The sequence below is a fragment of the Mustela nigripes genome, chromosome 3 (genome assembly GCF_022355385.1).
Source record: "Mustela nigripes isolate SB6536 chromosome 3, MUSNIG.SB6536, whole genome shotgun sequence".
NCBI classification, from domain to species: domain Eukaryota; kingdom Metazoa; phylum Chordata; class Mammalia; order Carnivora; family Mustelidae; genus Mustela; species Mustela nigripes.
This window is the reverse complement of record NC_081559.1, coordinates 2654113-2668517: the sequence shown is the minus strand read 5'-3', so window position 1 is coordinate 2668517 and position 14405 is coordinate 2654113. Positions and strand designations below refer to the sequence as shown.

Below are 14405 nucleotides of genomic sequence, written 5' to 3'. Positions count from 1 at the left end.
TAACAAAACAACAAACCTGCATGCACAATGACTGTGCAAATTAAAATTTCAAAGCATATAAAATAGCAGAGAATGAGAGACTATTCTCCCAGAAAAGTAGAAATGACAGAGCTATAGAAAAGAACTTTGAAATTAGTACATGTACTATGCTTTCAAGAGAGTAAAGAAAAGTTACATCCATTATTTAAAAAATCAGGTGATTAAAATAATCAAGACTCATAGCTATAAACAAGTTTAGAAGAGAACAGGAAAACAAATTCTGAATCCTGGAAATACGCAGTTTTGGGAATAAAAATCAGGCAGCACTGAGGAATTCACCTAGAACTTGGCATGGAAAAACACAGAGATAAAAATATCAAGAGAAGATAGTTATCAAAAAACAAAACAAAACAAAAAACAAACATGAAAAAAAATAAAATCTGATCTCTATCCCTTAAGCTAACAAAGCCACATTGGGAAACTCCTAATAAATGCCATCACAGCAGTGGTTCAGCGGGGATCGCCATCCATAAATAAGAGATCCTCCAACATTAAGTGGCTCTAGGAAAGAAAGTGACCCTCAACATTATGGGAAGAGATACAGAAAATTCTCTCTATCCAAGGTTCTCAATGACGAATGCATTTGCCATCCAGTACAGTGAAGGCGTCTTGGTGGCCAAGTTTCACAACCTGAAGATATGTAATAGGGATAGAAGTGAGGTGAGATAGGGCAACTATTAGCAGTAGGCAAACAACATAAGTTGCTTTTGGCCAGGAATGAGAAAGAGTCAAAGAAACTCTGATACAGGATAACCCTCCTTACAAGTCCAAAAAGCATGGAGTGGTGATGGGGAGCTACTGGCAACATAAATACAACACCCATTTAGATACACAGTTCATAAATAGAAGAGAGATTTGGTTAGACGGTCACTCTCACTAGAGACATACTCAAAAGTTCATCATTCTGACAACCCATGGAACTGGAAATATTCAGCAGCACACGCTTTCCAAATTCCTGCATTTTTCTGTGCAAGGATAACCACATTAAGGTATAGCAAAAGTTTTGATATCTGTGATAGATTACCAGCAGCTCTCACCCAATTCAAAAGAAAATTTAAAAATCAATGGGCAAGCATAGATCTGGCAATACATCTCAATATAGTGATTTCCACTGGGAAAATGACTAACAGGACAGTTCCAATCACACGTGAAAGCATAACTGACCAAAATCTACGTCAGTGTTTTTCGTACTTGAATGTGGGGTCTTGTTAAAATGCAGATCTTGATTCCCTATGTCCTGGATGAGGTCCTTGATCTCTAACAAGCATATAGGTAATGCTGGTGCTTCTGACCAAACTATGACAGCTAGAATACCAAGAGCACAATACCAAAGATCATCAAGTCTGGATCTCCTGTCATAAGCTTCCTGGGTTACCAGTGTGGGCAATGAAGTCCCATGAAACCACAAGGAACATGGGGGAATTCACTATCCCGAGATAGTACCTTTATTATCCCAAGTCAGCCACCATAACGAGTCTAAGGTGGCACTAGGGTATACTGAAACTACTTAACAACTATTAAGGAAGCTCTGAAAAACAGGACCTATGTCAGATCATGGCCAGTGCTCCAGGCACCACAGCTGGCCACTAAGGCTGGCCTGAATTGTTCCTCAGGCAGAGAGAACATCAACAGAGCACAAGCTTCCATCCAAGACTAATAAAATGATAATTATTAAGAACGCAATACTACAAGGAGAATAGAAGAACTAGTAGCAGAAAAGAAATTTCAAAAAATTATTAAAAAAGAGAAGAACAAAGAAACCAACTGTCTCACAGAACATAGAGCCTTCAGGTTTCAAGTGAGCAGACAAGCAAAAACAAGCAGATTCTATCTTATAGACTGTTCCATAAAGAAACCGAATAAGGATAATCTGTCAAGAACCAATGACAATCATCTAACTTTGCGCTAGGAAGAGAAAAGAAAAAGGAAGGAAAGGAGGGGAGCGGGGAGAGATGAATTTCCTGAGAACTGGAGCAGTGAGTATGCTCCAGTGCAGTGTGCTAAGCCCCCACCCCATGATGGCACTCGTGACTCCCCCAGACTCTGGGAACAGGACCAGGATCTTGATTAATACTCAACTGAAGCCTGACACCCAATAAGCCCAGCCACAAACACTAAGTTCCCAATTAGACTTTTTATTCACAAAAAAAAAAAAAAAATGGCTTGGAGGAAAAAGACCCGAAAAGCAAAACAAAACCGACCTCCTCCTAAAAAAGAGATAATTTAAGGAACAAATAATTTAAAAATAGAAATAAAACTTAGTATCTCTAAAGAGAGTCAAGATTTTGTATCCATAAAACAACAATATGAAGTTGTAAAAAAGCAGTAAAATTTGAAAACACTCTTGGAGGGCACCTGGGTGGCTCAGTTGGTTGAGCATCTAACTCTTGATTTCAGCCAGGGTCATGATCTCAGGGTCGTGGGGTCAAGCTCTGCATTAGGCTCTGTGCTGGGCATAGAGCCTGCTTGGGACTCTTTTTCTCTCCCTCTGCCCCTCCCCACCCTCATTCCCTCTGTCTCTTTCTCTCTAGAAAAATAAAAAATAAAAAATAAATACTCTTGGAAATGAAACATAAAATGTTCAAAAAAATCCAGAAGGGATAAAACAGAGTGTGACATCTCCAAAAACTTATAGAAAAAGGAAAAGATACAAAACTTAAGAAAAACAGGAAGAGAAAAATAACAGAAGATCCTAAATCAATGATAAAGAGTTTCATTAAAAAAGAGAAAAGTGATCAAAGTTATGACAGATAAGAGTATATAACCCAGACCTGAAAAAGAAATGAATTTTCAAATTCAAAAGGTCTCACAAGTGCTCAGCATAATAAGCAAATGAATAATAAAAGACATGCATCTTGAGACATTCTTGGAACAGAGACCAAGGAAAGATCCTAAGAACGTTCAGAAAGAAAAATACAGAAATAAAGAAAGAACTAGAATGCATTCATTTTCCCATCAACAACAATGGATGGTCAAAGGTACTCAATGTCTTCAAAGTTCTGAAAAATTATCTTCAATCTAGAATTCGAGATCTACCAGACTAGAGAGAAAGTCAACAAGAGAAAGTATAAAATAAAGGCATTCTCATACATAAAAGTCTACCTCTCATGTCCCCTTTCTGTGGGACAGAGTTTAGTTAACTAAAGATGTATATGAGAAAAATGAGAATGAATACTTCTCAGGAAGACATGGGATATATGAAATAATGTAAACAAATAGTATTCCTTGGAAAAAAATTCCAGGATGGGAGCTGTATAAAACACCTGGCATGTAATCAGTTCGACTAAGAAATTAGGTTCTAAATCTAATGCTTTTTAAAAATGGAATAGAATAAATTACCAGCTACAGCTACCAGAGTAAGTAGAAGAGCTGGATTTAACTGTCGACATGATGAAGAAAATTTCTTCAACTTAAGAAAGGGAAAAAACAAACAAACAAACAAAACCCAAACTTTGGAAAGTCCAGAAAAAGCAAAAACTCTCTAAGATAGTTCATATATAAAGCAAATTTTGAGCAAGTGACAGGAGAACAAGAAAGGAGATTCCACTTAATTGCAACAATAGCAATAGTCTCATTTGTATAAAATGGACACATAACATGGATTCTTAGGAAATGTAATCCCAGTACAATACTTGGCTTTGCACTGAAATTTATTTGTAGACATGCAGTATTCTCCAAATAAATTTTCAACTTTTGCTGTCAATTTTCAAACAAAAGATGGAGATTTAAAATTGGCTGCAAAAGAAAACAAGTCACTAAGCTTGATAATATAAAAGTAGGGCTGACATGATATAGAAGTAAGACTGGGAGTGTTCTTAATTCATAATCTCGTCCAGCATTCCAGGAATTCAAGAAGCACTGTCTGAAGCTGAGAGATCAAGAGAAGGAAGCTGGAGTACATATTTAGAATTGTTAAGGGAAAACAAAAGTAAGAGAGAGCTCAACTCTTCTTTTTCTTTTTAACAGATTTGTGTATTTGCGTGAGCGTGCGCGAGAGTGGGGGAGGAGCAGAGGAAGGGAGAATCTCAAGCAGACTCCCTGCTAAGTACGGAGCCCAACGCGGGGCTCCATCTCATGACCGTGAGATCACGACCTCAGCTGAAATTAAGAGTTGGATGCTTAACCAACTGAGACACTCAGGTGCCCCAACTCTTCTTCTTTCACGGCAAAAAGTAAATGGATAATAAGATCCTTTACTGAAAAGCATTATTAAAAAAAAAAAAATGTAACTATAACGTTCAAATTAAAAAAAAAAAAACAGGAAGTAGGGCTAGCGAGAGAGGGTTAATATAAGTTGTAAATGTATTTTCTTTTTTTACCCTATACATACATCTAATTAAAATGTTACAAGAAAAACTTCTTGCCAACCCAAACCCCAAAAGAAAAATAATTTGACAGTTTCAGTGGTAAACCAGAATTATTCAAGAACACTTTGTGGCATACCTGAGATTCTTTAGCATGGTACTGAAAGGGCTCCATACTGCCCATAACGCCAGTCCCCAGAACAGACATAAGAGCCATCTTATGATCAGATACTCTATTTTTCTGCCAAATAACTGCCTAGGGACAAAAAGACACAATTTTTAACACAATTTAGATTTACTAAACGCAAATGCTTACCTCATTTATCTCCGTATTTAGCATTCATCCCCAGCTTATAATTTCAGTATCATTTAGAAGAGATGCACAGGCTCCAAAGTCAGAACTCTGGTTGTGAATTTTAGTAACTGTATATGTTATGGCATAAAATCTATTTAACTTCCCCTAACCTCAGTTTTCTCCTCTCTACAAAATGACTCCCAGAGTTGATGAAAGATGAAAATAAACAATGTAGGGAAGTATACGAGGCAGTGCCTGATCCTAACCTTTAGAGTATATACTTTACAGTACATTTAAATGAAACTGTTATTCTCAGAAAGGTATCACTATTTTATTGAGGATGGAAAACTAAGCTGCAAGATTTCTGTAAATAGTCAAAATGGTATAAAAACTTGGGATAATGCATGCTCTTTAAAATTATCATTGCAATTACCTTGTATATACAGGCCACTTAAAAAAGCTAACTGAATCTCACCGACATAAAAAGCTGAATAATGAGCTTGGATTTTTCTCACTGGAAATATGTAGTAGGGTAGTTTAAGAGAATCATGGTCCAGAGAGACTGGACCAAAGTCTGTGAAGAACACCATCAGATATAATATATTGCAATTTGTTCAGTTAACAAGATCCCGTGATAGTAAATCTCCTGAGAAACAATCAATACAGGCATAATTTGTTCGTTAACAAACATTCACCTGGCACCTCCCAAATCCTTACAACGATGTGTAAAGGACCTAGGAGAAAACATCAGCATTCAAGGGACTAGCAGAGGAAGAAGAGACTGAAAAGGAGCAGTGTCGATGCAGAGGGAGGCCGAACTACAGGACAGTACGGTACACAGAACAAGATAATTTTGTAAGAAGCAGTCACAGAAGACCAATGTCAAGAAACAAAGATATGAACAGAGTTGAGGCTACAGGCTTTAACAATCAGAAGAGTGTGGCAGTTCTAGGGAAGGAGAATAAACGAAGCCAAATCTCAATGACGTACAGTGATTATGGGGAGAACGTAAAAAATGTGAACCTAGGGGTGCCTGCGTGGCTCAGTGGGTGAAGCCTCTGCTTTTGGCTTAGGTCACGATCCCAAGTCCAGGGATCGAGCCCTACATTGGGCTCTCTGTCCAGCAGGGAGCTTGCTTCCCCCTCTCTCTCTGCCTACCTCTCTGCCTACTTATGATCTCTCTGTCAAATAAATAAAATAAATCTTTTTAAAAAATGTGAAACTAGACAGCATTTCAGAAAGTTTCACTGTAAACTGAAAGCAGACAGAGCAATAACTAGAGGCAGGTGTGGATCAAGGGTGGGTCTTAATATAACACACCCGAACTGGAAGCAGTAAAGAAATAATGGGTGTATAAACAAGTAGGTTTGTAGATTCAATGGCTAGAGGTTAAGAAGTTCCTTATAATTATCCCCTGTAACGTAGAAAAGTTACATTTGTTGTGAGTGAAAAAACTGTGACCTAAATATCTGATTGTAGAAGGGAGAGAAAGAGAGAGAGAGAGAGAGACAGTGAGACTCTGACAAGACCAAACTAGATCAAAGGATTCGGACCAAATGAGCTCCTTAATATGAACAGAAACCTACAAAGGCAATCTGAAGTACTGAGAATATTATATATAATAAAACGAAAAGTGAAGTAAATGGATTCAGTGTTGCCCTCTAACTGGCATGCTGGGGAATAGCAGTGAAGGAAAGTGCCCCTCTGGACATGGCAATTAGCACTGACCCTGCATGTTGATGTGTTAAGACTTTTAGAATCTTAAAGACAAACCTGCTTAGGAAAGCAGAGGTACTGTAACAACTACTCAACTACTCAACAACTACTCAACAATAAATAACCTGAAATTCAGTGTAACAGGAAACCTTTTACCTATTTCCAGAGTTTTATTAACACTAATCACATAGGACTTATGATTTATGAAGAACTTACTTGGCACTACTATTCTAGAAACCACTGTTAATTTTCACAACTTTTTCACATAGGTATTATTATCTCATTATGCAGAGGCAGGCAATGAACCTCAGACTGACTGATTTATCCAAAGAAACTTAGATAGTAGGTCATGGAGCCATAATTTATACCCATCTTTTTGGCTACAAACTTACTATTTTTACTCTGCTAACATCTCTCCCCCCTCTAGTCAAAGACAGTAATAAGTTAGAGCCAACATCAGACCCTAACTTGGAATTCTCAAAGACAAATGCATATTCATGTATGATTACCCTCCACATCCATGTGGTATACTCTCTACTCTCCAATTAACTTGAGGGTATTAGTGTGTTCTCAAACTAAAATTATTTTTAATCTATTCACTTAAAAATAAATAAATAATTGGGGTCCCCAAATCAAAGAAACCACACCAGAATAATGGAAGTCCAAAAAGACTGAGAACTACTATCCCAGCATCCTAAAATCAGAATATTTTTGAATGCAGTTGTCAGTACTAATACAGATATTATAATACAGATCCTTATACCTAAGAATTTCTAAATTTCTAAATTTCCAGTTATTTTCATTCATTAACATTCACAGAAATAGAGATGTGAAGTAATTAGGCTCAAAGTGCACACAGCAAAATGACAGAATTAGGAAAATAATTCAGGTATTGCGCCATCCTAAATTTCACCTTTCCACTATTATGTATTGCTTTCAAAGTGATCTTAATTAGAAAAACATAAAGTACATGAAGAAACCAAAGTATAAAAATAAATTATAAACAATTAAAAAACTGAGGTATAGGTTCTATGTGTGTATTTCTCTCTCTCTCTTTTTTTTTTTTTTTTTGAGGATTTATTTATTCATTAAAGACAGGCATCACGGAGAATGAGTGGTAAGAGAGGCAGGAGGGAGAATCCCAAGCTGATTCCATGCTGAGCACGGAGCCCAACAAAGGCCTCCATCTCATGACCCTGAGATCATGACCTGAGCCAAAACCAGTAACTGGATGCTTAACTGACTATGCCATCCAGGTGCCCCCAATGTGTATATTTCTAAACAAAAATTATGTCTTGGTAACTACATTTATACTTACAGGACAATATACTAGACTATTTAAAATTGGAACTGCTTCAGGAAATATGAGATGTAGAGTCACAAATATATATATATATATTTTTTAAACTTCTCCAAAGAGGGACAGGTCTTTTATTTATTTATTTATTTATTTATTTTTAAGATTTTATTTATTTATTTGACAGACAGGCAGGCAGAGAGAGAGAGAGGAGGAAGCAGACTCCCCGCTGAGCAGAGAGCCCAATGCGGGGCTCGATCCCAGGATCCTGGGATCATGACCTGAGCCGAAGGCAGAGGCTTTAACCCACTGAGCCACCCAGGCGCCCCCACAAATATATTTTTAATCTTCAATTTTATCACATATAATCTATAAATACTTTAGCTAAATTAAAATTTTTGGAGGAGCTCATTTCAAAATTTTTTTGAAGATTTATTCATTTTGAGAGAGAGGCAGAAAGAGAGCACATGGGGGCAGGGCATGGAGAGAGACTCTTAAGCCGACTCTGCGCTGAGGCCAGGGGGCCAGAACGAGCACTCAATCCCATGACCCTAAGATCACAACCCAAGCTGAAACCAAGAGCTGGAGGCTTAAGCGACTGCACCACCCAGGTATCCCACTCATTTTGAACTTATTCAGCAAGTATTTATTGAGCATCTACTTCACATCAGATTCCATGCTAAAAGCTGGGAAATTAAAGATAAAAGGAAGCTAAAAATATAAAAGGAAAATAAGATATTAAAATAATTATAATGCATTATAAAAACTGCTATTATGAAACACAGCAGACACACTGTAGTAGAAACCTAAGTCTACTTCACAGAGCAACTGTAGGTGCAGAGAAATCTGCAAGGAGTCTATCACCCATGACTCATGGGATAGACACTGCTGACAGATAGAAGGGCACATGCAAAGGCATGGAAGCACATAGAATATGGGTTGCTGGAGATGAAGCTGGACAGGAGCAAGATCATAAAAGACTGACCATATCACACAAAGAAGTTTAGTTTATCTTATATGCAATGCAGAGTCCCTGGAGAAAGATATCTAACTGGGAAAATGCTTGATCAGACATGGATGTTAGAAAGAGATCTCTGGACTTTAAGGACATTATGTTAAGTGAGAGGAGTCAGATACAAAAAGACAAATACTGTACGATATTGTTCATATGTGGAATCTAAAACCAAACTCAAAGAAAGCAGAGAATAAAATGATAGTTACAAGGGAATAGAAGGTGGGGAGATAGGACAGATGTTGTTTAAAGGTACAAACTTGCAACAAGTAGTAATTAAGTCTAGAGATCTAATGCACAATATAGCAAATATTAACAACACTGCCCTATAATAATCATCAAACTTGCTAAAAGACTGAACCCTAATTATCCCAATCACTAAAATTAAATGATAATTATGTAATATGATAGAGATGCTAATTATTGCTACAATGGCAATCATATTACAATATATAAATGTATCAAATTAATATGTAATATACCTTAAATTTACATAATGTTGTATTGTGAACTATATTTCTATAAAAAAGATCTTTTGTAAGAATGATTTAGTGAGAACTGAAACTAAAGCAATATAAGTTTTTAAAAATGTGATTGAATTTATCCAGCTCAGAGATTCTCACTTTTCCTGAGGACATGCTAAAATGAATAAGTTCACATTCACAAAATATTTTTGTGTATAATTCCTGGCACACTAGTTATAATACTACTACTTTTTCTTATACGTACAAAAAAACAAAGTGGAATGCAAGCCACTGTGACAATTATAGGATTATTCTTCTAATTTTTCTTTTAAGGTAAAACATTTGCATACATTGGTACTTTACTAATATTAACACTATGGCTGAGGGGTGCTTGGGTGGGTGGCACAGTTGGTTGTCTGACTCTTGGTTTTGGCTCAGGTCATGATCTCAGGGTCATAAGACTGAGCCCCACATTGCACTCTGCGTTCAGCATGGAGTGTCTGCTTAACACTCTCTCTCTCCTTCTGTCCCTCCCCACGATCAAATACATACATACATACATACATACATACATACATCCTGTGGCTAAGAGTCACTGGACTAGGTAACAACTAAGCATATTGCTAAGAGGGAAAGAGGGCACAGTGATCAACCAAAGAATAGGAAACAGACTTGATGTGACTTGGTGATGGCATGTAGAGAGGAAGAAAAGAACAATCGGGAATGTGACTGAGTCCCTCGTATCAAGAACAGTGTCAGGTATCCAAAAGGGCACAATAAACAATTTGCTGAAGGAATGAACATTTGTAGAATACATTTTTCTAGGGAAAAGTAACCCCAGTAGAGTTGAAAACTACCTCTTTATTTTTAAAAATTAAGACTGCTGGTTGTCACACCACTACATGGGTTAGAAATTATAATCTTTTTCTACTCCTTTACTTTAGGAAATCCAAAGTAGCCTTCATTTTTCTTTCATTTCTTAAATATTACAGTCTTATTGAGATATTAATTCATAAACCACACAATTTGCCCATTTTAAGTATATAAGTCAATGTTGTTTAGTATATATTCACAGGGTGATGCAACCGTTACAACTAATTATAAAAGCATTTTATCATTCTAAAGAGAAACCCTGTACGTGTTAGCAATCACTCTCCATTCCCTGCCTTCATCTAAGGCAATTACTAATTTACTTTCTGTCTTGATAAATTTGCCTACTTTATGTATTTCATATAAATGGAATTATACAATACATAGTCTTTTTTGAGTGGCTTCTTTCGCCTAATGTAACGTTTTCAAGGCTCATCCGTGTTATACCAGCACCTTGTTCCTTTTTAACAGCTAACTAATATTCCATTATATTGATACACTTTTGAATTATCCTTTCATTGGAAGATGTACATTTGGGTTATTTCCACTTTTTGGCTATTATGAATGATATTACTATCAACATTCATATGCAAATTTGGTGTGCAATATGTTTCCACTTCTCTTGCTTAATATTATTATTAATATTATTATACTGCTGGGTAATATGGTAATTCTTTTTTTTTTTTTTTTGAGGAGCTGTCAGACTGTAATCTTTGTAATTCTTAATGTGTATGTTTGTATGTGTGTGCACATGAATGTAAAAAGACAAAGAAGTGCTGGCTTCTCATATTATAGCTGTTATTTTAAGCCAGCTAGTAGTCGGTGTTTTAAGGAACAATATTCAAAAATAATACCAAGCAGGTAAGGTTCTAAACAATCTGCTGTATGGGAAGTATCCTTGTTTCATACTTATCATATCACAACTTCCTTTAAACAAGGACCAGCTGAGAAATAACAATTTATTCATGAAAAGTTTATCTCTTTAGAGCTATGCTACATCTCTGATACATACATGTAAATATATTTAAAGTAAGTAGTCAAGAAAACTAATGTTTTAAAATTCCAAAATTTCTTGCGTTGATACAGATATAAAGCCTGAGTTAGTTCTAATGTAAACATCATATCAGTTTAGTTTGTATTAGAGTGCCGCCTCAGGTAATGCCTAAATATATACATCTTAGCTGCTGATTAATGCAAAAATGTTGTTTCACTTCCTGACGTGCTGAGTAGCTAGTGCACAGAATTGTAAAAAGATCACTTGAAGAAATGGGTTAGTTCTAAAAAAGCTGTCAAACATGAGAATCATTAAATGTAGAATTTCATTTTTAACTAAATACTGCTAGTAGTTCTAGAACATTATTTCAAAGTAGACAATTACTGGATCAGGTCAAGGTGGGTAATTTAGGAACATTTTCTAAATTAGTTAAAATTGGGACAGCAATAAATGATTATAGAGGTCTGCCAAAAAATGAAATCTTTGCTATTGCTCAGGCAACTAAAATTCATTTTCAAAACAGCACTCATTATTTAAAAATGAATTAAAGGGGCGCCTGGGTGGCTCAGTGGGTTGGCCCTCTGCCTAGCAGGGAGCCTGCTTCCCCTTCTCTCTCTGCCTGCCTCTCTGCCTGCTTGTGATCTCTGTCTGTCAAATAAATAAATAAAATCTTTTAAAAAAATGGATTAAATTTTTTAAAAATATGGTAATTAAAAATTAAGGATCTTTATCTTTTAAAAAACTGAAAATTTTTAAATACCATATTTACTACAGTAAATAGTTTTTAGTGCTTTTTCTACCATTTCTTCAATTCTATATTATCTTCTAAAACAGAGATTTTCTTCCCACTTCCTAAAGTTTTGCCTATATTTTGCTCTAAGGCAGAAAGCTTAACTTGCTAAAAATACACACACATACTCCCATATGTTTTCTATCTGGGTCACACAAAGTTGGAGCATCTGGATGTGCCAAGTAAGAATCTGACTCTAGTCAGTGTGATGACAGTGCAAAAACACCTCAATAAAAAATATATTATTACATGCATATCAAGTAATTGATTGACATTAGCCAAATATATCTTGCCACTCTTCTACTTCATCAACATATACTATTTGAAAGAAATGATTAGATGAGAATACTCAGTATTAAATTAATAAGCCTCAATTGTGAAGGCAATTTGTGATAGCAGGAAAGAGGACATTGCAAACAGATGATATACAATTAACTAAAAAGTGCGGTGCTACTACGACTGCCTGAACAAAGGTGACTTCAATTAAACTTTTCATACAAATTATATGCACAGATATACTATTAAGTTCACATCTGAATTTCTTCAAAAAAGCTTTAACTACTTCCTTTACAATATCATTACTATTATTAAAAGAATATCACATTCTATTAACATAAGCATTCATTTGATTATGAGCTGGTCTTGGGTGGCCACAAGGTAAGTAATCTCTGTACCCCCTCTCCTGAATTTTAAATGTCTATATAAATAAGGCCTTAACTGGATTGCCTCACACAATGTCCAGATGGTCTCAACAACGCTCTCCTCTCTGAAGGCTATGCCCTTGGAACAGCTCGCACTGAGGGAATGGCAGGCAGAGCAGGCACTGGGGGAGAAGGGGAAGGAATGGGAAGGGCGCTCTGAGGAGCTACCAATTGCCCAGGGTTCAGTTCAATGGTCAACTGGTGGTCATATCCTCTTGATTACCCCTGCAACATGAAACTACGTATTTTTTTTCCTTTGGCCACATGGCAAGAAATCCACACACCCATATAAGGTAAACAAGATCCTTTAGAATCTAGACCCAAGCACCTTTCCAGCCTCATTTCCTACCTTCCTACACCAGCTTTCTCGGAGCTCCGAGGAGTCTTTGGCTTTGCATGTGATTTCAAATGCCTGTGCTCAACTAGTCTTTATCAAAAACCAGTTCTAAGGCTACCTCCTCTGAAAATACTTTTTGAACCTGAGAAGCATTTAATAATTACCTCCAGATTAATGCCCCAATACTGTTTACAGAAAACCCTTCAGATCAGCCTTTCTGACAAGCTCTTTCATCTTGGAACTCTGAGGCAATCATTACTTCCACCCATATTTAACTTCACCGAGCAGGTTAGGTGCAAATCAAGCTGCTATTGCTCACAACAATATCTCATTTCAGCTTTTCCTCTCTATTCTCACTGAACAGAATACCTTAACTATTAATTTTGTTTTTCATGAAATTTTTATTTTCCAAACTTGTTTATGCTTCTAAATGAAGCCACTTCAACCATCTCTTCTGAAATCCAACTCCATCCTCCACATAGTTCTCTAGTTGGTTCTGTTTTCGGATCAAGACAAATAATGGATAGAAAATCCAGACAGAAGATTAATAAGGAAATAGAGGACTTGAACAACACTACAGACCAAACAGACCTAAAACAGAACAATCTACTCAACAGCAGCAGAACACGTATTCTTCTCAAACTCACAGATCTTTCTCCAGGATAGACCAAGTGTTAAGACAAAACGAGTCTAACAAATTTAAGCAGAATGAAACATACCGAATTTTTTCTGATCACAATGGAATGAAACTAGAAATTAATAGGAAGAAAAGTGGAAAATTCACAGCATGTAGAAATTAAATAACACATTCTTGATCACCTACTGAATCAAGAAACAAAAAGAATATTAGAAAATACCTTAAAATAAATGAAAACACAATATACCAAAACTTATGGGATGCAGTAGAAGTAGGGCCGTTTATCTATAGCAATAATGCCTACATTAAAAAAGAAAGATGTTAAGCAAACAACCTAACTATATACCTTAAGGAGCTAGAAAAACAACAAATTAAGATTAAAGTTAGTAGAAGGAAGGAAATAAAGATTAGAGCAAAGCAAAGATAAATGAAACAGAAAATAGAAAAACAGGAAAAAAAAACCCTAAGACTTGGTTTTTTCAAAAGAAACAAAATTGATAAACCTTTAGCTAGAATAATGAAAAAAAAAACAACCCCAAATAAAATAAAAAAATGAAGTGATATTACAGCTAATCCCACAGAAATAAAAAGATTATATGAACAATTATATGCCCAAAAAACAGGATAACTGAAGGCTCAATTTCTAGAAACATACAACATACCAAAACTCAATCACGAAGAAAGAAAAAGTCTGAACAGAATTACAACTAGTATAGAGACTGAATCAATAATCAAAAACCCTTCAACAAAAAAATGCCTTGGACCAGATGGCTCACTGGAGAATTCTACCAAACATTTACTTAAGAATTAACACTGATCCTTCCAAACTCGTCCAAAAAACTGGAAGAAGAAATACTTCAAAACTCTTTTTATCAGGCCAGCATTACCCTGATACCAAAGCCAGACAGGAACAGTGGGAGGAAAGAAAGCTACAGGCCAAATCCCTGAT

At 36.0% G+C, this 14405-nt stretch overlaps 1 protein-coding gene across 11 annotated transcripts in view; it reads right to left on the bottom strand.

Moving 5' to 3' along the window:
* The window catches only part of PMS1 (PMS1 homolog 1, mismatch repair system component), an 85272-nt gene that overhangs the window by 24889 nt on the left and 45978 nt on the right, over positions 1 to 14405 (bottom strand). For 10 of the 11 annotated variants that reach the window (XM_059393037.1, XM_059393032.1, XM_059393029.1 and 7 more), the window contains one exon: positions 4483 to 4599. The exons of the other annotated variant lie outside the window; for it this stretch is intronic. In XM_059393037.1, coding sequence (XP_059249020.1) covers positions 4483 to 4599 — 117 coding nt within the window. The remainder of the gene's footprint in view (positions 1 to 4482; positions 4600 to 14405) is intronic. 11 annotated transcript variants of the gene reach the window in all.